General features: G+C 42.8%; 4 protein-coding genes across 4 annotated transcripts in view; 2 read left to right on the forward strand and 2 right to left on the reverse strand.

Moving 5' to 3' along the window:
* The window catches only part of LOC111662785 (calcium-binding protein 2-like), a 12,255-nt gene extending 5,896 nt beyond the window's left edge, over window positions 1-6,359 (forward strand). Inside the window, exons 3-7 of the mRNA XM_023416761.2 lie at window positions 4,527-4,557; window positions 4,648-4,782; window positions 5,280-5,389; window positions 5,701-5,848; window positions 5,945-6,359. Of these exons, the coding sequence (XP_023272529.1) occupies window positions 4,527-4,557; window positions 4,648-4,782; window positions 5,280-5,389; window positions 5,701-5,848; window positions 5,945-5,970 (450 nt within the window). The 3' untranslated portion in view covers window positions 5,971-6,359. The remainder of the gene's footprint in view (window positions 1-4,526; window positions 4,558-4,647; window positions 4,783-5,279; window positions 5,390-5,700; window positions 5,849-5,944) is intronic.
* Window positions 6,360-8,155: 1,796 nt separating this feature from the next.
* crybb1l1 (crystallin, beta B1, like 1) lies at window positions 8,156-10,020 on the reverse strand. The gene is made up of 6 exons (XM_023416763.2): window positions 9,941-10,020; window positions 9,672-9,769; window positions 9,444-9,562; window positions 9,211-9,343; window positions 8,950-9,092; window positions 8,156-8,814 (listed from the first exon to the last, which is right to left on the reverse strand). The coding sequence occupies exons 2-6, from the start codon at window positions 9,762-9,764 to the stop codon at window positions 8,643-8,645; spliced, it is 660 nt and encodes a 219-aa protein (XP_023272531.1). The 5' UTR covers window positions 9,765-9,769; window positions 9,941-10,020; the 3' UTR covers window positions 8,156-8,642.
* A 1,182-nt stretch (window positions 10,021-11,202) lies between these two features.
* On the forward strand, window positions 11,203-14,057 carry LOC111662788 (beta-crystallin A1-like). Its single transcript, XM_023416764.2, has 6 exons — window positions 11,203-11,274; window positions 11,726-11,808; window positions 11,999-12,117; window positions 12,524-12,665; window positions 12,759-12,901; window positions 13,356-14,057. The coding sequence occupies exons 2-6, from the start codon at window positions 11,734-11,736 to the stop codon at window positions 13,501-13,503; spliced, it is 627 nt and encodes a 208-aa protein (XP_023272532.1). The 5' UTR covers window positions 11,203-11,274; window positions 11,726-11,733; the 3' UTR covers window positions 13,504-14,057.
* A 604-nt stretch (window positions 14,058-14,661) lies between these two features.
* Window positions 14,662-20,573, reverse strand: LOC111662790 (uncharacterized). Its single transcript, XM_087176775.1, has 5 exons — window positions 20,434-20,573; window positions 18,923-20,217; window positions 17,326-18,399; window positions 17,089-17,223; window positions 14,662-16,937 (listed from the first exon to the last, which is right to left on the reverse strand). Exons 1-5 carry the CDS (start codon window positions 20,534-20,536, stop codon window positions 15,975-15,977), a joined length of 3,570 nt encoding a protein of 1,189 aa, XP_087032901.1. The 5' UTR covers window positions 20,537-20,573; the 3' UTR covers window positions 14,662-15,974.
* Window positions 20,574-25,980: the final 5,407 nt, after the last annotated feature.

Below are 25,980 nucleotides of genomic sequence, written 5' to 3' on the forward strand. Positions count from 1 at the left end.
TCTCTGATTGACAGCTCTTGTTACTGGACACTAGCTACATCTGATACCAGATGGTTTACCTGCTCACACACAGACACACACAGACACACACACACACACACACACACACACACACACACACACACACACACACACACAGTGAGGATGTAGTAAGCAGAATGCCAGATCTGCTTTGGGAGAGATTTGTTGACAGATATTTGAGCTTATCTAACATTGGACTCATTACCTTGTTATTTATTTTAGACAACTTGGCCAAACTACTTCTGGGATGTGAGATGTTCAAGTTTAGAGAGAGTTCAGACCACCTCAGACTTTACATCTCGCTGAGCGTGACCTGAGATGACTCTGACATGAGTGACAGATACTCTGGGTCTCTCAGTGTCTTGCATAAGCTTCCTTTCACTGAAGCGTCAGAGCTCCCTCGTGGTGCTTTTTCATTAGTTTGAAGCTTTAGAAGAATTTAAACTGTGAGACGTTTCCAAGTCTTAATGGAAAAAAAAAAATCAAAGCTCAGAGGTGAATCAGCTTTTGAGGAATCAGGAAACTAAGACTTGATTTTTGGTTTGAAAATTCAACAGTTGGATTTTGAAATCAAATTTCTCATTCAGTGTGACCCCTCAAGTTATCATTGAAAGTGCAAAATTGTCATTCACAAGCAAATCAGCCCCCTCTCTTCTTGTTTAAAAAATAGACATTTATATTTCCACTTATTTTCTTTAGCATCTGCTGTCATTTTTATCGGGTTTGTAATGTCTAGCAAAGAAAAGGCAGCATGGAGATAAACAGGAAATCAAAATTTTGATCATATGTTAGCTTTAGTTCTTGTTCAAGCTGCTGCAAGATCTTTATTTCAGCCATGTTCAAAAATACAGCTTCAGTTTTGGTTCAGATTTTACTTGCACTCAAATATCTATTTATTCTGTCTATTCATTTCTGGCTTTAGTGTAATCTAAATTCAAGATGAGATCAGTTTCTCCTTTTGTTTCTTTTTTTCCATCTCTTTACTGTATCCCTTTCTGTTTTTTCTCTTCATCGCCCCTTCTTCCTCTTTAATCTAAAATGGTAGGGATTAATCCCACTCTGTTTATGTCCTTTTAATTCTCCCTCTAAAGACTCTTCATGCTGTAGATGAAGTCATTCGGATGTTGATGTGACATGTGAATGAGAGAGGAGAGGGAGGGAGGAGGGGGAGAGAGAGAACGACTGAAAAGGAAAGAGAGAGAGGGAAGGGGCGGTGGGGGGGGGGGGGGGGGGGGGGGGTTTAAAAGTGTTGATCAGTGTAAAGAGAAAAGAGACAGTTATGCTCTCTTGCCCTGAGGTGACACCCGAGTGAACTGGTTTTAGTGGAGGTTGTTTGGTTTCGTGCCTCTTTGTTTAGTGACATCGCTGGACTCTGGATCATATATAGACATGGGTGGAGTCATTCAGGATCACTCTTGCATGGATTAGAGCTGGTTTTTATCTGTGTAGTATCAGATGTGACCAGTAGCAACCAGCATGGGACGCTCAGAACCACTGTCTCTGACTTCAGCGCTTGAACCTGAGCTGCTCCTCTGAAGCCCAAAGAAACAAGGCAGATGAAAAAAAGGGAGAAGAGGAGCTGAAAAACAGACAAATAAGAACTGAACAAAGTTTCAGTGGAAAAGGGTGAGATTGCTTGTTGCCCAGGGAAGGTTTGGTAATGGGCAACTGCACCAAACCATCTATGAAAGACAAAATGACGAAGGTAAGAGCAATCCTTCTCATCTGTGTTAGGCTTTGCAGCTGGATGCAGCTTCATGCTTTTGCTTGCACTATAGATATTAATAATTTGCATTTGTGTGGTTTACTGTGCTTGGCTAAAACATCTCTGCAACTTTGAGCATGAAAGTTCATTATTGACCTTTGGAAACAGTATATGTTGCAAAACAATCCAAGCTCAGTCGCCCCCTTACTTGCTTTTGGTGCTTTCATAACAAATTGCCTTAAATATTCAATACTTCCAAAGCTATTTTGATTCATCTTATATTATTGTAAATGCAGGAAACATCAGACATATGTGGTGAAATCTCTGCACTGATTGTTTTGAACCCTCTCATATAAAATGTCACACAATATGCAACTTCTTACTGTAATAGTTATATGTACTGATACCAGACGTCAGTCATTAGACCAGACACTCAGCAGAATTAACTCAGTGAGTGTCAGCATTGTAAGACAGGCAGCTGGACGGATGCAGAAGGAGATGGTCGAGATCAAGACAGTTTGTCACAGCGAGAAAAATATCTGATGTGAGTGGATTGCCTTGAAATAATAAGCAGTGTATGTAATCCAGGCTTACAGCCTCATTCTATCTAATGTTTGCATGACTAGGAAAGAGGGTCCTAACCTTGTTCCTTGAAAGATCAGATTGTGTTTTTGTGTGTGAAGAAATCAGTCATAGAGACAGTGTGTGACTGAGAATGAGCATGGCAGGTTAACAGCCTGGTCTGTCTCTAAAGGGGGTAATGGAGGGGCAACTCCGGGGTAAGGTGAGGTCAGCGGGCCAGCAGGGTCTGCAGCCAGAGGGACAGGAGGATCAGGACACGGAGGATAAGCCGTTCAACGATCCCGTCGGTGCCTTGGTGAAGAACTGCAACATGCTGCACAACATCGTGGGTCCGGCCTGTATCTTCCTTAAGCGGGGCTTTTCTCAGACACTCGTATGTACACAAAGTGTGCACACTGTGTCCTCACACAACCCCGGTGCAACTTTTTCCGCTCGTTTCGATTCATTTTCTTCCTCACATTGTAGCTGACCCTCGCTCCTGCTCTCCACCATGCCAGCTGTGTCATCCCACCACATCACCTCTCTCTGGTCCGGGTCAGACGATCAAACCTCTTGGCACCACTCATGCTGAAAGAGGTCGATCATTCAGTTCCATGGAAAATTATTGACTGACTTTGTGGAGCTATATGCTAAAATGTGTGGTGCTGTTGAGGACGAGGATGAATTTCCAACCACATTAAGTTTCCCAAGGCCCCACAGAGGGCCCCTGAGGACTCTTGGGTGAATAACAGTTAGTTGTAATTTGACTGATTACAGATTTCCTTGGTAATAGTATATACACCAAAAAAAGCACAATATAAACTAAAATGATAAGATGCTTAATTATCCAGGAACATTTTTACCCACTCTTGAAGCTGTGTAGAGAGGACTTGTGTCTGAATCTCATTTTAATTACTTTATTATTTCAGTTGATATGTTTATTAGGACTGGGTACTTTTACGACATGGGAGCACAAGTTTGCTTCTGTGGCTCTGGGAAAAAGTAAAAAACCATATTCATTCTTTGTCAAACTAGAATGAATTCCATTAATGTTGTTGTAAAGTCCCTTGTTAACAAATTAGAGGACGTCTATTTATAATTCAGTTTGGATTTGAGTCGCTGTCTGTTTAGTTTTATCATGTGATAAAAGGCTTTCATCAGAGCAACCAAAGTAAATAAAATGATCTCTGAGGATTTGTCTCATATTATTCCCTCTTTAAAGCTCTTACTTTAACTTTGTACTGAATCCCAACTTCCACTGTATGAGTGTGTTCTTTTGTATGGACGGGCTTGAGTGTGAGCTTGAGTGCTATGTGCATCCAGTATATTGACATACAGCATATGTGTGTGTCTCAACAGTGGGCACGTGTCCAAAGGTATCTTTACCAACTAAACCTCCCAGATATCCTAATCTCTCGATGTTTGTTGCCCGGCAACCACCCACAACTAGTCTGGTTGCCACTTGTGATTTGTGCAATATGAATTGTCATATACTGTATATCATATTGTGGTATACAATTTAATCCATACAGATTTAGACAGATTTTCATTTCGAGATGCACCGGTCTGTCTGTCTACAGTAATACAGCTTACCGAACAAATATAAAAACACGCAGCGCTGAATCACCGTCACTTCTCCACATTTGAAAATGTGTATAGTATAAAACCCTGACCATAATACATAAGGTCAGTTTTAAAACAATGTAAATGTACAACATCTCATGCACTCTCTAACTCAGTTCAACCATATAACATCAAAGTCCAGACTTCAGGACTTTGGTTAATAACTGAAAATATGTGTTTCATGATATTCCCACTCATTATTCATTTGTTCTGTGTTGATCTGATCACTTGATGTTTGTGTTTCATTTCTTCCTTGTTCAGTGTGCCACTGAGTAGTTATTAGTGTGTGTGTGTGTGTGTGTGTGTGTGTGTGTGTGTGTGTGTGTGTGTGTGTGTGTGTGTTTACATGCTTGTATGACTGTTGCTGCAGTGATGCTCTAAATCAGACAGTGTTTATATCTCTACTATGCCAAACAAGCTTTCCAAATATCCTCCCTCTCTCTCTCTCTCTCTCTCTCTCTCTCTCTCTCTCTCTCTCTCTCTCTCTCTCTCTCTCTCTCTCTCTCTCTCTCTCTCTCTCTGTATGTATGAGAGAGAGAGAGAGAGAGAGAGAGAGAGAGATGTTTTGTACAGTATGAAGTGAGAGGCTAATGTGTGAAACTTCTCCCTCCAACAGGACAGAGAGCTGAGACCAGAGGAGATTGATGGTGAGATGATTTATCTACAGCACAGCAGAGTGTGTTTCTGCTTCACGTGCCTTAATGCAACAACTGACTATGAATGTGTGTTTTCACCAGAGCTCCGTGAAGCATTTGTGGAGTTTGATAAGAATAAAGACGGCTACATCAGCCATAAAGACCTGGGAGAGTGTATGAGGACCATGGGATACATGCCCACAGAGATGGAGCTCATCGAGCTGAGCCAGCAGATCTGTGAGTGGAACAGCAGCCTGAAATAGAACAGAACAGAACAGAACAGAACAGAGCAGAACAGAGAGCAGAACAGAACAGAGCAGAATAGAACAGAACAGAGCAGAACAGAGCAGAGCAGAGCAGAACAGAGCAGAACAGAGCAGAGCAGAGCAGAATAGAACAGAGCAGAACAGAACAGAACAGAATAGAACAGAATAGAACAGAACAGAGCAGAACAGAACAGAGCAGAATAGAACAGAACAGAACAGAGCAGAATAGAACAGAACAGAGCAGAACAGAACAGAATAGGATAGAAGAGAACATAATTGAATTGAATTGAATTGAATTGAACAATGTAGAGCAGAATAGAATAGAATAGAATAGAATAGAACAGAATAGAATAGAATAGGAGCAGAAACAGTACAACTGAGCAGAACATAATGAGAATGTTAGTTGCAGAAAGTTATCCTATACTTCTAGCTGAGCTCCATGGTAGTTTCTCTGTGTGTGTCCTGTAGGTGGAGGTAAAGTGGACTTTGAGGACTTTGTGGAGCTGATGGGACCCAAGATGCTGGCGGAGACAGCAGACATGATCGGAGTCAAAGAACTACGAGATGCATTCAAAGAGGTCAGGACATACATGTCGTTAATTAAAGCTGGCTGTTGGAACATTTTGTTTAACTCTAACCTCTGATTCATTTGGGAACAATGAAGAGACAAAGAGTGCAGGCGAGGCTAGCTCCAGGTTTAGCAAGATCCACACAAGATGGACAGATTTTTGGTTGGGAACAAAAGAAAGCAAAGTTAACCGTATATTTTCTTTATTTGTACAACAGAGACTAATAAGAACCGTGTGGAAAGAAAAAGGCAATTCACATTCAGCTTTCCCCCTGTCATTTGTCCTGTGATGTGATCCTCAGTGTCTCCCTTTGTGTCCAGTTTGACTCTAACGGTGACGGGCAGATCAGCCTAACGGAGCTGCGTGAGGCCATGAAGAAGCTGATGGGAGAACAAGTGACCAACAGAGAGATCAACGAGATCCTCCGAGATGTCGACCTCAACGGAGACGGTCTGGTGGACTTCGAGGGTAAGAGAAATCCTCTTTGCTTTTATGGGAAGTCTTTGGCAAAGACGTTCATCCTCATCTTCCTCCCCCTCACTCCTCTGTCTTGTGTTTTTTCAGAGTTTGTGCGGATGATGTCCCGCTGACTGGTTCAGCTGCCCACATGTCAGATGGACAGAAAGACATTATGCAACTGCTGGATAAGAGAACACACTGCACATGTGGGGACCATTCTTCATCTGCTCTTAGGAGCAGGCATCTAAAATTATATTTTTATATTAAATAAAGGAAAACGAAAAAAAAAAGGCTTTGAATAGACAAATAGCATCCAGCCTACAAATAACATGACTGTCCACTTCTGATCTCACGGTGCAACACTATAAAGCATTATAACAGCTGTGAAACATATCAAAAGCTTCATAGACTTTGTGTTTTTTAGATGTATTTTTATATATCAGTGTTTGTCCTTTGAGTGTAAAATCTTGTTTGTAAAACTCTTAAGTTTTTTTCATTAAAGAAATGTACAAAAATTCAATGAATGGGCAAATTATTCCAACCAGGTGAACTTGTGAAAGATGTGACATCCAATGACCTTATTAAGCTCCATAAATACAGAGTTTGTAACGTCAACAGCATGCAGCACAGTACATCGAGTATATTGGCAAGAGAGAAGTTTGGGGCCTAAACAAGAGCATACACTGTCTGTGCTGAAGTAAACATAGTGTGTATGAAAATATCAATAGTTCCAAACAAGTCAGAAGGTACACATAAACATGAACATATTTAGCATATTTAACGTTTCCTCTCTTGCGTTACATGTAAACTTGAAAGTTCTGACAGAATCAGTCTTGAGTGGAATTGGGTATTGAACAGTTATGAGAAGCACAGGGAGCTGCTTTCACTTTAACTTCAGGGCTGATGTTAGCATCTGTGATCCTACTGTTAAAACTAACATTGTTTCAAAGGATAATATCAGTAACACTGTATCTTTCCACAAAGACTAGAGCCTCTGTGCCACACTGCATCAACGATAAGCATTAACAAAGTAGCTTATGTGGCTGATGGTCTCTCCCTGTCCGGCAAATATAAGGGACACGTGGAGGACCTGAGGACATGACCCCTGGGACACAGCTGTCTCTCATCTTAGTGCTGTTTCTTAGCAATGAGCCTGCAGTGCACAAACAGTAAGTTCAACCACAGTCTCAAAGAAGTTCAGTTACAGATTTTCACTGTAGACGGAATAAAAAGATAATTATTTTCTAATTAAATTGTATATATACATACAATTCATTTCATATATAGTATATATTTATTCTACAAATGTTTAATGAGAAAATACTGTGTAAATATACAACATCTCGTACTCTCTCTATCTCAGCTCAACCACATAAAGTCAACTCATTAATCAAAACACTGGCCAGACTTCAGCACTTTGGTAACTGAAAATATGCGTTTAATAACATTTCCCGCTCATTATTCATTTGTTGTGTGTCATTTTGGTCACTTGATGGCAAAGTTTACTTTGAATTTTTTATTTGTAAAACAGAAACTAATAAGAAACATGTGGGGTAAGTGTTATTTAAATAAATTCAACTTTCCTACATTCGTTTTGTACTGTAGTCTCCCCATGTTGTTGTTCAGGTGTCAGGGTGGGGATGTACATTTTTTTCAGTTTGCAAAGGAGGTCATGTCAGAAAGGTTTGGGAACTAGCACAGCATTTCTTGCTTCATGACAGCGAGGGAGATGGCATTGCAGACTGCACTGAGAGCAAACTAATCCATTTCCTCAGATGCCCCCGTGTATTCAATATGAAAGTATAAAAAGAAGATATGATTCAATTTAGATTTGATGTGATCCTATCAGCAGAAATTTCGGTCTGTCCTGTTGTGTTCTTCCAAAGCCTGTGTGACACAATCTGGCAACTATGTCACATGATCAGCTTCACTGGACTGATACTGCCCTGTTGGCCAACTTTTCTATACACTACACACTTTCTTTTTTTTTTTTAAACAAAACACTACTTGATGACAATGCAAGCCTTTTAAATCCCATTCAACATGAACATAATAGGACTGTTTATTTGCCTTACCACATTTTCACAAAGAAAACTATGAACAAATAACTACTGGTTAAAGTTTTAAGTCAATCATGAAATAATATTTGGTGTCCAGTTAGCATCCAAAATACTGAGCAAAAAACCAGCGATTGATAAATGATCAAATCTAATTATTCGCACATTTTTATTCATCTCAATATTTTATTTTACCAGTTTTGTTCACTAACATTTTCATTCAGGGGATTTTTCAGTAATAAGTAACAAAGACAGCATCTTTGAAATCAAGATTTTCCATTTTATTGAAAACTTGGCCAGGATTCTGTACAGCAGAGAGAGTGTGCAGTGCACAGGGGCAAGAAGACGGGGGGTAGGGGGCTCAAGGGACGTTTCCCATGGTGCATCATACCCTGAGCCGAGAATCGTGTGTAAAACAGCAAGAGGCTTTGTGCTCCCTCTTTGGTGTCTCAGATGACAGTGGAGGGGAATGAAGTGAGGGACTAAAAAAGGGTGAAAGGGGGGGAAAGCAAAGCTCAGCCCATAGGGGAGAAAGAGAAAAGTAGAGACAGAGAGGAATGGAGGATGGTCCTTCCACTGAGGTGTTGTCTCCGATCAGGGGCAGATCTAGATCCTCACCCTTCCCCTCACTGCATTAGACCGTTTAAGGTACTGAGGTAAAGGCCTCAGACATCTCTCCCCCTTTCCCTCTTCCTCCGCCCCTCTCCCTCACCTCCGCTCTTTCTCTTTCTCTCCTTGCCTGAACCTCACTTGCTGGCCATGGTGTAGCAGCCCTGTTGGTGCCACTGCATGTCACGGATACGCCTCACGGACTGGAACTGAGGATGGCGGGCGCCATACTCGTTGAAGTGCCTGAAGTCGCCCTTCTCCAGCAGGTACTGGCTACCACGGTATCCAGGGAACTGGTATCCCACCCAGCTGGGAAAGACAGAGGAAAAGTGTCAGTATAGGATTGATTTTATGTCTTTTTATGTCATTTGAGTCCTGCCTTTGAGCTCGCAACCTCATATGTGAGCTGCAACCACTGTACAGTCATCTGCAGCAGACACTCACGTTCCACAGCTGACAATGATGCTGCCGACTCTGTCGGTGAAGCCATAGGAGAACAGGCTGGGAACGTCATCGTCCATGATCTCCATCTTGCGCCCCTTGAACTCTCCCACCTCGTACAGGCAGATCTTGTGCTTCTCAGGGTCCTGGAAGAGAGAAATGCATGGAGAAAGATGAGGTCAGAGAAGAGTCTGAAGCAAAAGAGAAAGAAAAAACATGCAAGAGAGGAGTGAAACGGATAAAAGATGTTTTTGTTTTTTTTACCATTTTGACAGGCCTGAAGGACAGCAGGTAGTCGTTCTTCTGGCAGTTGCTCCAGGAGTCCCAGCGAGGATACTCTCCCTTCTCCAGGATGTACATCTCACCACAGAAGTTCATCTGCTCAAAGCCCACGAAGCTGCAGATGACATGAGATGTTATGAAGTATCCAAGCAAGGCTACAGTATCTGTTTGAAATGTGAAAACACATAGGCCTATGTCTCCTTTGAGATACTTACGGTCCACACTCAACGCGCAGGGAACGCACGCGGTCCATTCCCAGCTCACACACATTCATGCACTCGTTGCTGATCTCGATCATGCGACCCTGGAAGTTCTCCTGGTCGAACACGTACATCTGGAGGAGATAAGATGCACACAGACAAGTCAGTACAGCAACAAACTAAATAGATATGAGCAACTTTCATCTCCGTGTAAAGATGAAGTGTAATGTGAGAGCCACCCACCTTGTAGGACATCATTCCCATCTCAGACTTCTTGCTCTGAGCAGCCTTCCCGTCAGTCTGGGAAGAAGTCTTGGACTTATCTCCACTGGACATGATTACTGGATGGAAAGAGAGGAAAAAACACTGAGGGGTACAATCATGTGACAAATATACGGGAATGATAGAGGATGTATAGAAATATATAGAGTAATCTGTATTTTCCAGTCTAACCCTCCTGCTTTGTATCTCCACACACCTGCAGGTTTACATTACGCATGTGTGCACCTTACCTGTCTGTGTGTGCGATGCCTGTGCCGAAACCTCACTCAGAGTGTGTGTGGCTCAGAGTGCGCCCATGCCTTTTATACGCTGGCGCCCACAGGAGAGGGATTATGGGGAGAGAAACAAACCTGCTGAGGTCAGAGACGAGAGACAAAAGAAACCCCACATCATCAGAGAGGGACGGACAGAGGGGATGGGCGGAGGCAGAGGACGACTGACAGAAGCTGGAGAATAGACTGAAGCCCAGTTACTAACAGAACTAGAAAAGTACAAGTTGGATTCCTGAAGTCAAGTTTAAAAGTAGTGCATGAAACTTTAACCATAATAACTAAAAATCTATAATTCATTTTCTATACCATAACAATCAACTTATTCCTAATATAAACCAACGGATTGCATTGATTGCAAACAGTGACATGAATTATAACCTCAGGTTTTCAGATAAGGTGGATAAAGTTCAATGTCATTTAACAGAAATGTTCCAAGCTACAAAATGTTTCCAGATAATGTCAGAGGGGTTCATTCATGTCTGATACATAAATCTGAATGAAATGCTTCACAAATTAAGGTCTGAATTTGCCAAACTTTCAATCTGGTAGACCCCATTGTAGATGTATGGGACCACAGACCCACATTTGTTTTATGAAACAAAAGCTAAGGTAATTTTTATTTAATTGTTGCAACTTATAACTGTTTAAATGGTGATGTAACTGCAGGGAAATCCTTCACTAATGAGTCTAAATGAGTGAAAATCAAAATCAGACCATGACCCCTTATTGAAAACCATTGTTCAAGCTAAACCATAGACATCATCTATGTGCACACAAGTGTAGTCTACCTGCACCCTTGAGAGTGCGCGCACAAGATGACAATGAGATTCCGTTACACGAAGAGGGGGGAAATGAAACCTTTACACACATTTCTACACATTCATCCAGACCCACCCGGTTATCTCCTTCTGTGTGCCCCGCGGTGCCTCTGCTCCGCCGTTAATCCCCACATTCTCCACCCCGATCCCAGCCCTTTGTGCCTGGGCACGCGCTGGACTGCTGACCGGGGCCCGAACATACCGGAGCGCCTTTGTTTCAGAACACCAGCAGCACTATAGGATCTGCTGAGCTGGCCGCTGCAGCAGGACAACGCCAGGCGCACCGAGAGCGCGCCGCGCTGCTGCCGCTGTGACGGTGTGCATGGTCCCAGTCAGAGCCGTGGACGCGCAGCTGAAGGCGCGCTCCCCGACCGTCGGTATAAAACTGAAGCGCCAGGTTCTCTCAAAGCTCTACGCGAGGCAGGCGGTAGGCGCGTACCACTCCCGAGCTCTTCCAATAAAGTGCCAATCTAGGTAAGGCTGCATCTCTGCTCTCAACTCAGCTCAGGTCAGACACACAGGTGCGCTCCACGCGCTTCACACAGCCACTGAAAACCAAAAGCACTTTCTGAAACACCTGTACAGTAACGGCTACCAGATTTGATCAAACTTGTAATTGAACAGTTTTAATATATTTCACTTCTATTTGATTCTCGATTGAAAAAGTAAATTGTTTTTGCCCAGACCCCACTAACTATTCAGTTTAAGAGTTTTATGAATTCTGACAAAATATTGTAGCTAAATAAAAAAGTGTTCCTCTGATAATTGGAAGTGACACTGTGTTGAACATCATCATGTTTAAAACTAATTTAAAACAACTTGCCAAACAGGTTATTATGTTATTGAATGGCTGATGCTCTGATATATTCCCTCTCCTGCCTGGTTTTCCTTACCTCCTTCTCTCTGTCCTCATGTTCCACCGCAGGCGTAAAGATGTACAGAACTACAAGATCCCCAATGATGCAGCCACTGGTCAACTCAGGAATGGGTGTGGCTCCTTTCTTCAAGGTAAACACACACACACACTTGACTGTACACACATCAGTGCACTCCCTTATGTTACCAAGTTAAGATTTTTTAAAAGTGGATCAGGAGGAGTAGGAAGCATTTATGGGTTACACTTGTTACACAGTGTTGTGTGCATCCCTATACTTGATGTTGATGACTGCTGATTAATCCCCCTGCTCTTCCCTCACAGGTGACTGTGTTCGAGCAGGAGCATTTCCAGGGCAAGTGCCTGGAGTTCACCTCCGAGTGCTGCAACATCCAGGAGTGTGGACTGGACAACATCCGCTCCATCAGGGTGGAGAGCGGAGCGTAAGTCTCACACACTTTGTCTCTGTCAACAAGACAAAAATAAGACCCAGTGCAGTGAGTGTAGAAAATGAAATTAAATGATCGTCAAGGTAAACTATTATCTATTTTAATACAACAGTCCCAAACACAAAGAGTCATGTTGGATGCTTTACACACTGAGACAGATGAGATGTGGATTATGTAAAGGGAGCTGAACCTTAACATGAATGATGTCCTTAATATTTTGCACATTTGGTGTATCTGCCTGTTTAAAAGATATACAATAACTCTCCAAAGGGGCTCTAATTTAGGGTCTAAGTTAGATTACACAAAGAAACTTCCTCAATTTTGTACACAATAAAGTGATGTGTGTGTATTATCATGTAAACAGGCCATTCTCTCTCTTTCTCTCTCTCTCTCCGTGAAGCTGGGTGGGTTTTGAGCACCATGACTTCCAGGGCCAGCAGTTCATCCTGGAGAGAGGAGAGTACCCCCACTGGGACGCTTACAGCGGTTCCCTCTCCTACCACGTGGAGCGCCTCATGTCTCTGCGCCCCATCTACTGCGCCGTGAGTAAATCCTGACTCCTAGTGTTCATGTGACAGTCAACAATTACCTCGGCAATCCAAAAAAAAAGACAAATGTTTCTTTCACCCTTACAGTCCCACCAGAGTAGTCGCATGATCATCTTTGAGAGAGAGAACTTCATGGGCCGCAGTGTGGAGATCTGTGACGACTACCCCTCTCTGCAGGGCATGGGCTGGATGATGCCTGAAGTTGGCTCCATGCATGTGCAGTGCGGCGCGTGAGTTATCACAAATTTGTCGGTGTAAATTTGATGGTGTAAACTGTACCAGTGGGATGTTTATTTGCAAAACCTGAACAATTGTCTCTATAAATGATCCTTCAAGGGATGTACACTTGACCATCCATTAATATTTATCAACATTGATCTCACAGTTAAACTGAGTTTTCTTACATTAACTCTTGTGTATTTCTCTATTGCTTTTTCTTTCCTATACTTATTTTCTGTTGCTTTAATGACCCAAAATCACCACATGGACCATTAAGCATCATCTAATTCGACCTTCACACTTCCCAAATAGACATGTCTGTCCACCCCTATAATCCCTCACTAGCTTGTATTGTATGTTATAGACATACCAGCTGAAAGCTCTGAGCATGTACTAAATCCCCTCTCTGCCACACTCCTAAAATAGTCCCACTAACCCTCACCGCTTTCTCTGTCTATCCCACAGCTTTGTGTGCTACCAGTACCCTGGCTATAGGGGCCAGCAGTACATCATGGAGTGTGAGAGACACAGTGGAGACTACCAGCACTGGAGGAACTGGGGCTCTCACTGCCAGACCCCCCAGATCCAGTCCATCAGGCGCATCCAGCACTGAGAGGAGGACAGGCTGAGACCGAGCCGTGGCCTCAGTGCCACGGACAGCGTGTCCCCTTGACTCCCCCTCTCTAAACCCATAACCCCCTCCTCTCTATTTCTTTCTTTCTCTCTTCAATCCTTCCCTTCCTCTTGACTTGAGCCTCAACAGCCGCCCCAACCTGAGTCAACACTACCACTGATTTACAGCCGCTGCCAGAGTGTGATAAGAGACAATATCGCACTGTTAAAGCACAGGGAAACACACACTCCACACATACACACACACGCTGACATAACTGACACTCACACAGTGTCTTTTTACTTGGTTTAGAGGTCCCTACGCTCTCACACACGCACACACACACCTGGGCTGTACTCTCACCTGAGCTGGGCGATGAGTAGAGCATTTCCTGAGCGAGCTGGCACCAAACGGAGGGGAGATGAACGATCATGAAAACCTCACCAGCTGCACTCACTCTGCTCTGCGCCGTGGTGCAGCTCAGATGTGTTTTGTTGTTGTGTGTAGGAGGTTGATCCACAGGTTGATAACTAATAAAACTCATTTTCAATTCATGTATTCTTGTTTTATTATTGATAAGTGTGTGAGTGATGCCTGAGAGAGCATGGGCGTTGAGACTAGTTTAGAAAAACACACACATGCATGAATAAAGTGGGCTGTCCACTTCCCTCCCTTCCCCTCTCTTTGCAGAATGAAACACACACGCAATGACTGTGGTTTACTACAGTTCAAGTTTTCAAAATGGTAAAAAGTATGAAAAGGTCTATAGAAGAGGAGTGTCTACATAAGTCAGAGGTTTCTGCTGATGTTGTGATTCGAAAAAATAAACCATGTCACTATTGGATGACACTGTAACTGACATGAAGTCAAGCTGCCCACTGATGTGAAGGATGAAGCTACGAGCTTTTCACAAGTCAAGGGTTAAGTGGTGTTTAAAACCACATTTGCTCAAGCCTGCAACCACATGATAATCTGTATTTAAAACTATACCTGCCAAATTAATTTAAGGTACCAAAGTAGACAACATACTCTAATAGGGACAGGATCATCTTCAATTATTCATGACAACAGGCAAAACACAGATAATGAAGAAAGTATCTTCACCACAACGGAGTTTATGCTCAGGAAAAATGCTGCAAATAAATCAAACATGAGCAAATTAAGAAATACATTTGCTATTTTGACAATATGCAGCATAAAGAAATGTGCTGCAAATACAGAAAACACAAGCAAACAACACAGCAGATAATTCCTGGGGAGACTGAAACTGACAAATATGTCATCCACTCAATAACGGTGTTCAAAAATGAGCTTCATATGTGTATTTTAGTTGTAACTCCCTGACTGTGTGATTCCAATATTATTGGAAATATTGATTTAAACATGTTGTGTTTCTATCTTAACGATATTAAGGTAAAACTGATCAATAATATTGACCATGCTGACATATGGAGAGTATGGTGTGTCTTTTGTTTCAATCTCAAATCCGATAAGAGGGAGAAAAGTTAAAAATATGCACTGATGATGAGCCTCACTTTCACTGATGTTGTATAGACCTGATACCACGCAAGGAAAACAAGAGAAATCTTTAATGTAGAAATCTGAGTCCTAGACTCAAAAGTGCCACGAGGAACGTTGTGAAACATAACACGACAGTAAAACAAGGAAGACAAGAGTTTTCCTGGGACATTTACAAATTGTGGCAGAACAGAGGCGGACATTATCAATCGTATTTACAACTAATACAGTCATAGTCATATTTACAACTAACAAAACACTCTTGAATCCTTTGACAGATAAACCTGATTTTTTTTTTTTCAGTGAATCTCCTCTGAAACTGTTTGGTTAGTGTTGTTTTCAACATTTGACAGTTAAAACAAACTTCTCTGAACACATCTGTTTAACAGTAACAAAGTATTGAATCTTGCAGCAACAACCTTGTAACTCTTTATATAAAATCAATGGTTAAATATCTACAAAATACAAAAAAAAAAATGAACAACCCCAGTCACCTGTGTTCTCAACTCAAGAGCAGAAACTAAATCTCTGCCCACATACTATACAGTCCTTGTTTGCTTTAGCTTTTAGTTTTTGTGCTTTATGCACAATGATACAAAACTGTTTCAGGTTTTTACCACATTACTCTTTTTCAGTCTGAACAAATAGTGAACAAGCTGCTCACAGCTCTTCTTTTCTTAAGCATGGATGGAATAGGAAAACAACCCCCCCCCCCACGTGATTGTCAAAAGAGCACAACATAAACAGAAAACATCCCTTATAACAGGCATCTATGATGAAACCATATTTGTCTTGATTCATGTCTCTACTTGACCTTAAAGCTCATAGTTAAGTGAAACAAATTCAGTGATATTTTCTGGGAAATGGAAGAAATAATACAAAGTAAAGAAGACGAGTAGAAAATGTAAATGACAATTCTGTCTGTTTGTACTGGGTCACCACAGACGCTGATGTCAGAGCACCTCAGTCTTATATTTTTGGTTAACAAGCTCACCTTTAATCATTGTAGCAAAGACCACTGATGAAGCATAGCCTGTCTTTTCTCCGACAACATCCACGTCCTCGTCTCCTTCCCCTTCCTCGCCTTCTGAAGACTCTGCCCAGCTGATGACCTCCGGATCAGGGACAGGGCTGGAACCTCCAATCACATCAATGTCCTCGTCTTCCCAGCTTCCTCTCGACCTCTCACTTATCTCTTTTGTTGGATTTGGAGGAGGTGAAACAAAATGTGACAGAGTCGGTGCCGTTCTGCTCTGGCAGTGGTCTCTCTCTGTCTGTCCTCGGCAGTCGTCTGTGTGCTTCTCCTGGTCGGCTCTTTCATAAGTGTCTCCATCCACATCGATTATCTCAAGACCGCCCTCCGTCTCTTCATCTATCAAACTTTCTCCTGTTTCTCTGAGTATGATTTCTCTCCACACTGTGCTTCTATCTTCTTGTTCTTTTCTTTGCAAAAAATCTCCTTCACTGGTCAGTGAGACAGTCTCTACATCGATCACGTCATCTGCCTCTACGGTTGCTTGTTCAGAGGTAAAACCTGCAGATTTAGAGCTGGGTATGCATGTTTCAGAGGTCGGCTGGGCCACTGGCTCACAGCAAACCCTTTTGGCCACAGTGGCATCGTCACTTGTCTCCTCCCCAGACTCTCCTCTCTTCTTTCCCCTCCTTGTGGGTCCTTGTGCCTCTTCCTGTGGCTGGACATTCAACTCTTCCTCATGTAGCTCTTGATTTTTCTCCAGTTGTCCATTCGTGCCACAGTGCTCTACAGGCTGCAGCTGAATTGTTGGTGTTGAACTTCCACCATTAGATAAACTGAGAAGTTGTCCATTTTTCTTGGGCCTGCCTGGCCTGGAGCGCGGTTGGCCTGCTGAGGGCGGTCGTTTCTCTGCGAGCTGCCCCTCAAGAAAGGGCAAAGTGTCCTGTAAAGCAAATTTACTTTATTACATTTATCAAATGCCTAGAAACAATCGCGTGAAAACATGGTGGCCCTATCTTTAAATTTGAATAAGACATGTGGAAAACACATTTTTGATCTTGTTAAAAAAAAAAAAAAAAAAGGTCAATGCTCACCATGATATGTGCTTCTCTAAACCTACTCCTGATGGGGTAGGTCTTTGTGCTCCACAACACTGGCTGATTCTTTTGAGACAATGTGCCTCCAGGGTATTTCACTGATGATGAACTTGTCTTTACTTTTGCAGGATCCTGAAATACATGTAAGCACAGACAAACCACTCACAATCCAATGTGACCCTCATAATAACACCAGTTATCAGACTCATCAGAGAAGTTAGAAAAGTCTGTCACCATGATTTCCAGACTCTGACAGCTGTGTTCCTGCAGTTTAACTCTGACGGGCAGCGGGACTCTCCTCTCCAGTTTCACCACAGGCATCTGCTTGAGCTGTTTGTCTTCTCGGTCATGAAGGATTTTGATCTTTGCGTCACTTGTTGAGACTGGTTTTTTCACCCTCTTTCTCTCTAATGAGAACAGATATTGGTTTTTTCTTCTCTTGCTCTGCCGTTTGGTTGGTTCTCCCTCAGCATGTTTTGGTGTACGAGCAGAGGCTTTGCTTGGCTGGGAACGGCTTGGTTGCTTCTCAGCTTCATCACTCTGCTGCAGTTCTGCTGTTGTCGAGCGTATGACTGGACGATGTACAAGTGTGTTCTGTAGTCGAGTAGAGTCGGCTGCTACGGTCCAGATCTTGTTTTTTTTGTAATTGTTCCGGACAGTGTTAGACTTTATAGCCTCTGTGGGGGTCTCACCATCCTTCCCTTCCTCTTCCCTGGCACTACAGCTGTTAATGTGTCGCTCAAACGACTGGAGGAAGTGGTTCAGCATATCGTTCAGCTCTCCCTCTCCCTGCTGCTGCAGATCAGGTACCTCACCAAAAGTGGAACTGCTGGCTCCTACAGCAACAACTTGTGAAGACCCTTGAACACCTGGACCTGCTTCCAGGAGGCCAGTAGTACAGCCTAGTTTGCTTTGTGTCAAATTCTTCCCGGAGGAGGTGTAGGTACAACTGCTGCTACTGGCTGGAAGAGGGGGTTGAGAATGTGGAGTACTGTTGTTGTTGTTTGGTAAAATGTCGAGTCCCATCATCACTTCCTCCAGGAGACGATCAATTTGCTCGGGCTGGTCCTGGTGGGGTGGAGGGGCCGGAGAAGGGAGGGTGGTGGTGTGGAGGAGGGACGTTGCTGGAAGCACGTAGGGGGCTGCAGTTGACAGCATGATGGGAGACGGAGAAGGCTGGATGGAGGGGCTGGGGGAAGATAAGGTATGAATGTTGTAGAATCGCATGGGAGGAGGAGGACAAGGAAAGGAAACTGATGCTGTTGATTTGGCCCTCGCCCTCTGAGCTCTGCCAACCGGGACACTGTCCTATAACCAGGGAGAAAAGTGTGTTAATTACAAAACAATAAAAATGCAGAACGTTCAAGACAAAAAAAATGCGTATTTATTAATTATACAGTGGAAAATCAATGAGCAATTATTTTGATTGATGATTTGCTGTTTTACTTTGTGGTCTGTGATAGTTAACTGAACGTCTTTGGGTTTTGGACTGTTGGTCAAACAAAAATAAAATGTATGAAGACATCAGGTTGGACTTCAGGAAACTGTGGTTTTACTGTACTATTCTATCTGGTATATTATAAAATATTTAATATGTAAAGAATAATATAAAAATAGTTTCCACCTATCACATCTCTGGACTGTGACCAGAGATGTGGACCCATCTTATATCCTTTTTCAAAATAAAATGCTCTATTTCAAAATGTTCTTAAAATGTTGATTTATTGAGAGATCAAACATCGTTTTCCAGTTAAATTTTGAAAAAACATAACAGCCTTCCCGTCTACCTCAGTGTTTTGTTGATACCACAAACAGAAGACGGTGCTCTCACCTGTTTAAACTGCTGTGTGTCTCCTCCTCCTCCCACGCTGTATGGCAGTATGTCTCCACTCTGGCTGACCTCCCACTCTTTGCCGCACCTTCCTCTCCTCTGATACCTCCTGGTCGGCTTCAGATGCTCTCTTGCTCTCAGGTACAACTTCCTGCCTGCAGCTCCTCCACCCTGACCCGTCCTGGATGTCCTCATCCCCGACCTCTGCAGGAACAGCTTCTGCAGCCTGCTCACCCCGACGTCCTGCACATCCACCGTCTGCATTAACCCTCCTCGCCCCCTCCCTGCCGTTCTTGCTCGTGGTCTCCTGGCTCGTCTCTCACCCGTCCCTGCTCTCCTGGCATCTCCAACCCCTGCCCCCCGCCTCCGCCTTGGTCTCCCCCTGCGGGGACCCTCCTCTTTGTCTGCATTCAGAAAGTAGTTGATGAATCCTGGGATGTTGCCTTGGAACTGCTCAAGCTGCTTGCCCTCCCATTCTTCACCCTCTACAACATCTCTGGCTGCTCCTTGAGGTCCAGTCCACCAGCTGTGAGGGCCAGCGTCACACAGGGCTGTTTCGGTGGAAAAAGGCAGGATGGACGGGAGCACAGGGGTGTAAGGTGGTGCCAGAACAGTAACAGATGTGTGTGCAGCTGTTGTGGTATCTTGCATAGAGGCTGCAGGAAAAGAGGAAGGTTGGGGTGTTTGGTTTTGCTCTGGTGGATAGACGAGGGATATAGGAACATAGGGAATTTGAGGGGGAACAAAATGGGAGTCTGTCTGCCCTACACCTTGGAGAGCAGTCAGATCAGTGGTCTCAAAGGAGGCTGCTGAGTGAGTAGGGGGAGCTGTGTTTACCTCCAGCTCCTCTGTCTGTGTCCACATGTCTTTTTCACCATCTGATAGTGTATCCTTCCACAGGAAAGTGCTCCCATCCCTCACCTCCCTCCTCCACTTGCCCCGTCTCCCCTTATTCTGCTCAAGCATCAGTGGCTCTGTCTGAACTCCCACCTCTGTGAGCTGGCCTCCTCCACCCTCATTTCTGCTTTTATGATCACTTTTCTTGACCTCCACCAGCCCGTGGATGCCCAACTTGGCGGCAGCAGAAATGGCCTCTTGCTTCTCCGTCTCCCCCTCCCCAGCCATCTCTCCGGAGTACAGCAGTCTGACCATGTGGAGGAGGGTGCAGGCGCCGAGTGCCCGAAACTCCAGGAGATGACTCTGTCCTGCGGGGGGCGCCGGCGTGGAGGACAGAGCGGAGGAGACATGGGGGCTGATAGCTGACAGAACACAACTGTGTGCTGGCACTGAAACACCTGGAGGACAGATGTCAGAAATAATAATGGCTCAAACAACTACATGAAACTGGAATATGTGATGTTACAATGTTACATAATATTATCTATGTTTAAACCTCCTTCACTGAGTACTGATCAACTAATCTGATCTGAGAACACAAACAGCAAAACCACACACTCTAAGGTCAATAGTGAAATGTGTGTCATGTAGTCATTTTGTGAGTGTATTTATACCTTCTGCCTTGAGTAGAGTGTCACAGAACTGGCTGCACTGTTGCTGTCTCTGCAGCTCAGCGAGGAGGTGGGCTTCAAACCCTGGTTTTTGGTAGCACCACATTTCCCCATCCACTTCTGGGGAGGAGCAGAGAGGAGCGATAAAGGGTGAAATGTGATTAGACAAACCTGCTGAAACCTTACTGGCCAGAAGGAAGCCTAAAAATGTCACACTTTTCTGAGGGGCAGACAAATTTAAAAGATATAGTTTTTGTAAGCGTAACAAGATAATTTTTCAGCCAGATAAAGTATGCATATGCACCCCATTAAAACATGATCAAAGATCTTTTAATTGATAAATGTTGAGCATCATTGAGTCAGTGTGGGATTACATTGAGAGATGCTTGGAACAAAGGCAGGTGTGGTCACACTAAATTTTGATTTAAATTGATTTGATTTAGGTTTTTGATTTTCATTTTTTTTCTGTTTACTGTACAGTACTGTACTTTACTGTTTACTGTACTACTACTTATATATATATGTATACTTATTATATATGTTTAAAACGCTTTAGTACTTTTACTTGGATAATATTTTAAATACAGGACTTTTACTTTAAGAGTACTTTCACACTGTGGTGTAACTACTTTTACTTCTGCAACATATCTGAATACTTCTTCCACCTTTGCAAATTACTACAATTACTGCTCTAGTGATGGGTCATGCGCACAAGCCGGCTCTTTGTAGTGAATCAGAAGAGCCGGCTCGCATCGAGTGAGAGCCGGCTCCCAGTTTTTTGCCCATTCGCTGCAACCCCCAGCAGCCAGCCAGCTCCACCATTAGAGGGCCAAGTGGAGGAGGAGCAGCAAACCTCTGCTGTTTGGAGGCTTTTTGATGACATAGCTACAGGAGATGCTTCAAGGAGAAATCCGACAGCTGATGCTGTAATGGAGGTGAGGAGCTACCTTGAGGAGCCCCTCATCCAGAGAGCAGAAGACCCACTGAGCTGGTGGCAGGCCAAGGCCTCAGTCTTTCCACACCTGGTGAAGGTGATGGAGGGGAGACTATGTATTGTTGCCACATCAGTTCCTTCTGAGAGAATCTTCTCCAAAACAGGGCAGATACTCACGGAGAGGCGAAATCGTATCAGCCCATCCAAGCTGAGGCATCTGATCTTCCTGAAAGCCAACCTGCCCTGAGGACTAATGCTGTTTGCTGGAGTTTGGTTCTGGTTTTGGTTCTGTTCTGTGGATTTGTTTGAAATTTTTTTGTTTATTTGTCCAATAAAAAAGTTTAATTGAGGACATTATTAATGTTAGCTTGAGTTTGGTTCTGTTCTGTGGATTTGTTTGAAGTTTAATGTTAATTTGTGCAATAAAAAAGTTTAATTGAAATAAACAAATGTAAGAGTGGTTTTGTCACAGAATAAATGCACAGAATTAGGCAATTATAAGGTCTCTCATAAAAACACTGAAAGCAAAAGGGTTTTCAACACATAAACCATGATTTTTTTGCAAAGTTAAGGTAAAATATAGGCTACAAAAGATCCTAAATAAAGAGCCGTTCGGGAGTCGAAAGAGCCGGCTCTCGGAAAAGAGCCGAACTTCCCATCACTATACTGCTCTGTTGAAGTTAACCTCCCTTCTGTGTTTTACCCAACCAAACTTATACCTTTTTTATTGGATAAAATTAGCAATAAAAAGCTTCCTGAGGCGGGACAAAGCTTTTAAAATTGTGTTCCTGGTGCAAAGACCTGTAGGGTGAAAGCACACCTGCAGGTTAGCATCCCTGACGACAACTAGCAGCCAGCTAACGGCCCAGACAGACCGCCCAGAGTAAACAGGTGTAACCAAGTCATGACAGACCACGTGCTGGTTAACATATGATAAACACCACATTATCTAGTCTCCCTAAACTGTTTGAGCACAGTCTGAGCTGTTTGAGCCACTTTCTCACGGCTGACTGTAACAAACAAACGCGGGCAGGTGAAAGACACGGGTTTTACTCACCGTCTGCGAATCTCAAAGCTCCCGATAAATCCGCTCCCACGGCCAAGAAATTACATCAGTTCCTTTTAAAAATGTATATTTCTATTAGTAAAGTTAATAGACAGTACATTGTTTTGTTTTTTAGTTGGTTTTTCTGCCCATTTTGATGAAGTCATCCACAGGTCAGCGTGGTGGTCAACAGCGACACCGTTAAACTGTAGTCTGTTGTGTCGCCACCAGGGGGCAGGAGAGTCGCCACACAGCAGAGTGACCGATCACAGAAATAAAGGCAACAATAAAAACGACAAGATTCATTCTTTAACTCCATTCTTAGTCTAAAAACTCAACAAAAAAAATTTAATTAGATGTATAATGTCCTTGCTTATTACTTGGAACCTCATTAGATGTCAGCTATTCTTCCTGGGGCCATAAAGGAAAATCCATGGCATTATATAAATAACATATTAGATGCAAATGAAATTATATTTATATCCATATAGGCGTGGACATACATAAATACATGAACTTACATATAGAACAGTAATAAAATAAAACAAGGTGCGGTACAAGCATATTACAATCAGCAGGTACACACCTCACAGAACAGTATTTAACATTAAAGCATTACTTTGAGGTTGACAAACACACGTTCCCCAGAAGAAGCTGTTTTGTTGAGACATGCTTTTACAAAATCTTTCTACAAAATATTAGAAAATATTAGAAACACCTCTCATTGTAACACAATTCACACAACATACAATTTAACAGATCCACAAACTACAGCCTCCAAAATGATCATGAAGTTAGACGATCACCTCCTATTAGTTTATAACCATAATGAAGAAAAAGATTTATTAGAGATACCCTACATAAGTCTGACTTAAAGTGAGGCTGTGTAACTTCTGTAGGATAAAATAACACATTCATATTTTTAAAAAATGAATTTAATTCAAAAGCAATAAATCATACCCTTGTTTAGTTTAGTATAGTCAGAGTCCTTGCTGCTACAACATCACTTGGTCTGTATGACTAGTCACTCATGGTAGCCATTAGCTAATGTTCTGTGTAACTGAGAGGTGTGGTGACCGCTCTACTTGTGCTTCTATTACTTTACATTTTAATAGTCATCATGATCCCACACTTGTCACTTGTGGCCACATTAGCTGCTGTTTAGCAAAAGTAACATACATAAAAATTCCTCTGTCAAAATGTGGTTTACTGTTCACTTAATTACTAAGCAACAATTCGGTAACATTCTTCTTTTTGTCTTTGTTATTGTTGTTACAAGTTTCTGTGGAAAACAAGAGGTTAGAGGAAAAAAACAAAATTATAAAATCCTGAAATTGTACTTTTATACATGGCTATACAATTTCTATCTATAAACACTGTAAACAACATTACTGTGGCTGAAGACACTGTCCACACAGAGACACGATAAAACATAATCCTGTGTTAATTGTTCCCACCCAACTTTCCCATAGCCTAGTTAAGACCGTGGTGATGACTGACCTTGGATATCCTGCCACTGAGTAATATGAATAAACAAATTAACGAGAAGTTATTTTTATCTGTTTATTTACCTTGTACAGCTAACAGTCTGCCTCCCAACCCCTCCGCATATGATAGTAGTGACAGCAATAATGTGTACATGTGGTGCATGGATACTGAGACATCTTTATAAGCTTGTGCAAGTCTGTGTAGGTGGGATAACGCAAGGTGACAGGAATAATGGAAATAAGATACAGCCCTGCAGGCATCTGAACCACTTTTACGATATGTTATTTGTGGGAGCTGATGGATGTTTCTACATGTACTATACATCAAATGAATTGTATCCTGATAGTTTGGTCCAAGTGTGTGGATGAGGTTGTTACTTGGTTAGAGTCCACTTTCATTTTCAGAGTTAATATAGTTTATGCAGGTCCATTTCAAATACTGAAGGTTTAGTTTGACATCTGCCTAATTACATGTAAACTGGATTCAAGTCTATGCCAAGGTCACGAGAGGGAACAGAAGTGGAGGCAAAGGTCATATCTGATGATTTCATGATATCCATGTGTCTGCCATTCAATAGGACTGCACTGATCTGATACAGTGTTTTTGTCAATGTCATTATAAAGCGTGTGTTTTGGTCATCAGTTACATTCATTCAGTCACACCAGGCCACTGGCTCAGTTTTAAGTGCCACAGCAATCTCTGGCATCATGTTACCTTGTGTAAAAATAATTACAGTAATTTCTGTGCAGTGAGGTTTACAGGTTTTAAATTTGGGAAAAGGGGAGCGCTGGTGTCAGATTGAATATTTGGTATCAGCCTGATCACCCTGAGCCGAGGTCGTGGTGTCATGAGAGGAGAGAGAGTTGGACTGGTGCATCCCTATTAAACTGTACTTGTGGAAAAAAATACAGGGTAAGAGTTTTAAAGTGGGAACAGTGAATGTTCAGGTGCTTGTCATTAAGTTTTATGGTAATTTTATGGTAATTTTATTTCATAATTGTTTATTTATTGTTTGAGTCTGGTGCTTTGCTATGAATGTCAAACAGCCACTTTTTCTAATTAAAACAGTGTACTGATTTATCTATGTTTTACCACTAAAGAGGTCAACTACTTCAATGTAAATGTTACAAAAACAAACTACTTGGATGTATGTATCCTAAAAAAGCACTATAGGAACAAAAAGTTTCAAAAGTTAGAGCCTTATAGAAAATGTTCTCATATAAGGTGGGCCCTGTCTTACATGTTGCAACCATAACTATCCCTAGGGCCTGATAATTCGACAGGTAAAACATATACACAGCCTGAATAAAACCTAAAGAAAACACATTACTTTTACATTTACAGTCAGTGATCAGTCAGTGCTCTTTGAATAGCACTGACACCTGGTGTATTCCCACAGGAGTATCCACAGAGAAAAGAAAAAGTCAGTTCCACCAGTTGTTGTGATCACACACCTTGCGTAGTTTCATTGTCTCCGCGCAGGTCAATGAGGACTTGCTGGAAGGACGACGAGGGAACTGGACTGAAAACCTCGGTAGGTGTTGGAGAGTCCTGTTGTTCCAGAGTGGGTCGAGGCCAGCGCTCATTGAACTTGACAAAGAAGAATGGGTCTTTAAAGGGCCCCCCGAAGATGATCGCCTGCATCAGGTAGACGAGGGCCACGACCATGGAGCTGATGAGGAAGAAGGGGATGAAGGGCCTCAGGTGGTCCCAGGCCACCCCAAACCCGTAACCCAGGCCGCTGAACCCATTCTGGTTCCCTGTGTGGGAGGTATGGCGGGAGGAGTCTGGGGCCGGAGTGAGATCTGGGCACTCGTCATCTGAGTTTGAGGAGGACGGACTAGGGACATCAAGTGAATCCATGAGTTATAGGGCGAAACAAACAGTTTCTTTGCTCTTAGACTGGTCAGTTTCCTCCAGAGATCATAAGGAAGGGAACAGGCCACACATAATCTCCCAGTGGTGTGGTTCCCCTACCTTATCATGCATGGTAACAGACCCAGTGGTCTCCTCAAGGTGGACTATCAAATTCCTCGCTGAACACGTGCTGTATTCCTTTGGCCTTATCCTCCCAGCAGTTTCC

This window comes from Seriola lalandi, unplaced genomic scaffold (genome assembly GCF_002814215.2).
Source record: "Seriola lalandi dorsalis isolate HSWRI2012SDOR001 ecotype SW California unplaced genomic scaffold, Sedor1 jcf7180002054569, whole genome shotgun sequence".
Classification (NCBI taxonomy): domain Eukaryota; kingdom Metazoa; phylum Chordata; class Actinopteri; order Carangiformes; family Carangidae; genus Seriola; species Seriola lalandi.

Coding starts and splice junctions, on each gene's coding strand:
- crybb1l1 (XM_023416763.2), bottom strand. CDS start 9,764: ATGTCCAGTGGAGATAAGTCCAAGACTTCTTCCCAGACTGACGGGAAG. Junction 9,093..9,210: donor CCTTCAGGCCTGTCAAAATG/GTAAAAAAAACA, acceptor TCTCTCTTCCAG/GACCCTGAGAAGCACAAGAT. Junction 8,815..8,949: donor ATCATTGTCAGCTGTGGAAC/GTGAGTGTCTGC, acceptor TGTCTTTCCCAG/CTGGGTGGGATACCAGTTCC.
- LOC111662788 (XM_023416764.2), top strand. CDS start 11,734: ATGTACAGAACTACAAGATCCCCAATGATGCAGCCACTGGTCAACTCA. Junction 12,118..12,523: donor ATCAGGGTGGAGAGCGGAGC/GTAAGTCTCACA, acceptor CTCTCCGTGAAG/CTGGGTGGGTTTTGAGCACC. Junction 12,902..13,355: donor ATGCATGTGCAGTGCGGCGC/GTGAGTTATCAC, acceptor TCTATCCCACAG/CTTTGTGTGCTACCAGTACC.
- LOC111662790 (XM_087176775.1), bottom strand. CDS start 20,536: ATGTGGTGCTACCAAAAACCAGGGTTTGAAGCCCACCTCCTCGCTGAG. Junction 20,218..20,433: donor CACTCTACTCAAGGCAGAAG/GTATAAATACAC, acceptor TCTGTCCTCCAG/GTGTTTCAGTGCCAGCACAC. Junction 16,938..17,088: donor TTAGAGAAGCACATATCATG/GTGAGCATTGAC, acceptor TTTGCTTTACAG/GACACTTTGCCCTTTCTTGA.